Source organism: Buceros rhinoceros, unplaced genomic scaffold (assembly GCF_000710305.1).
Source record: "Buceros rhinoceros silvestris isolate BGI_N320 unplaced genomic scaffold, ASM71030v1 scaffold34492, whole genome shotgun sequence".
NCBI classification, from domain to species: domain Eukaryota; kingdom Metazoa; phylum Chordata; class Aves; order Bucerotiformes; family Bucerotidae; genus Buceros; species Buceros rhinoceros.
In genome coordinates, this window is record NW_010397724.1 from 6,194 (window position 1) to 6,527 (window position 334).

The 334-nt window shown below is 66.8% G+C and overlaps 1 protein-coding gene across 1 annotated transcript in view; it reads left to right on the forward strand.

Moving 5' to 3' along the window:
* The window catches only part of MEPE (matrix extracellular phosphoglycoprotein), a gene marked incomplete at both ends in the record, with an annotated part of 2,437 nt that extends 2,299 nt beyond the window's left edge, over positions 1–138 (forward strand). The window contains one exon of the mRNA XM_010146364.1: positions 13–138. Within this exon, the coding sequence (XP_010144666.1) occupies positions 13–138 (126 nt within the window). The remainder of the gene's footprint in view (positions 1–12) is intronic.
* Positions 139–334: the final 196 nt, after the last annotated feature.

Consider the following 334-nt stretch of genomic DNA (forward strand, 5'->3'; position numbering starts at 1 on the left):
CCACTGTTCCAGCCAAGGGGGCCAGCATCCACCTGGGCACCACTGTGACCTCCCCCAGGGTGAGCGAGGAGGACTGCACTACTGCCAAGGGGACAGCCAGTGGCCACACAGAAGGCGAGAGTGCCATGGTGGGGAGAGGTGGGAGTGGGGAAGAGAAGCCAGCTACATCCCAGCCCCGCAGGGAGGGACAGCCTGGGGTGGGGGTGAGGGTCCAGCTGGGGGGAGCTGGGCAGGACGTGACAACCAAGATGTACAAGGTGCCATCCCCACGTGGTAAAGCTGGCAGCCGGGTGCCGAGCGAGACCCAGCCGACGGCTGGAGGCCGTGGTGGCGA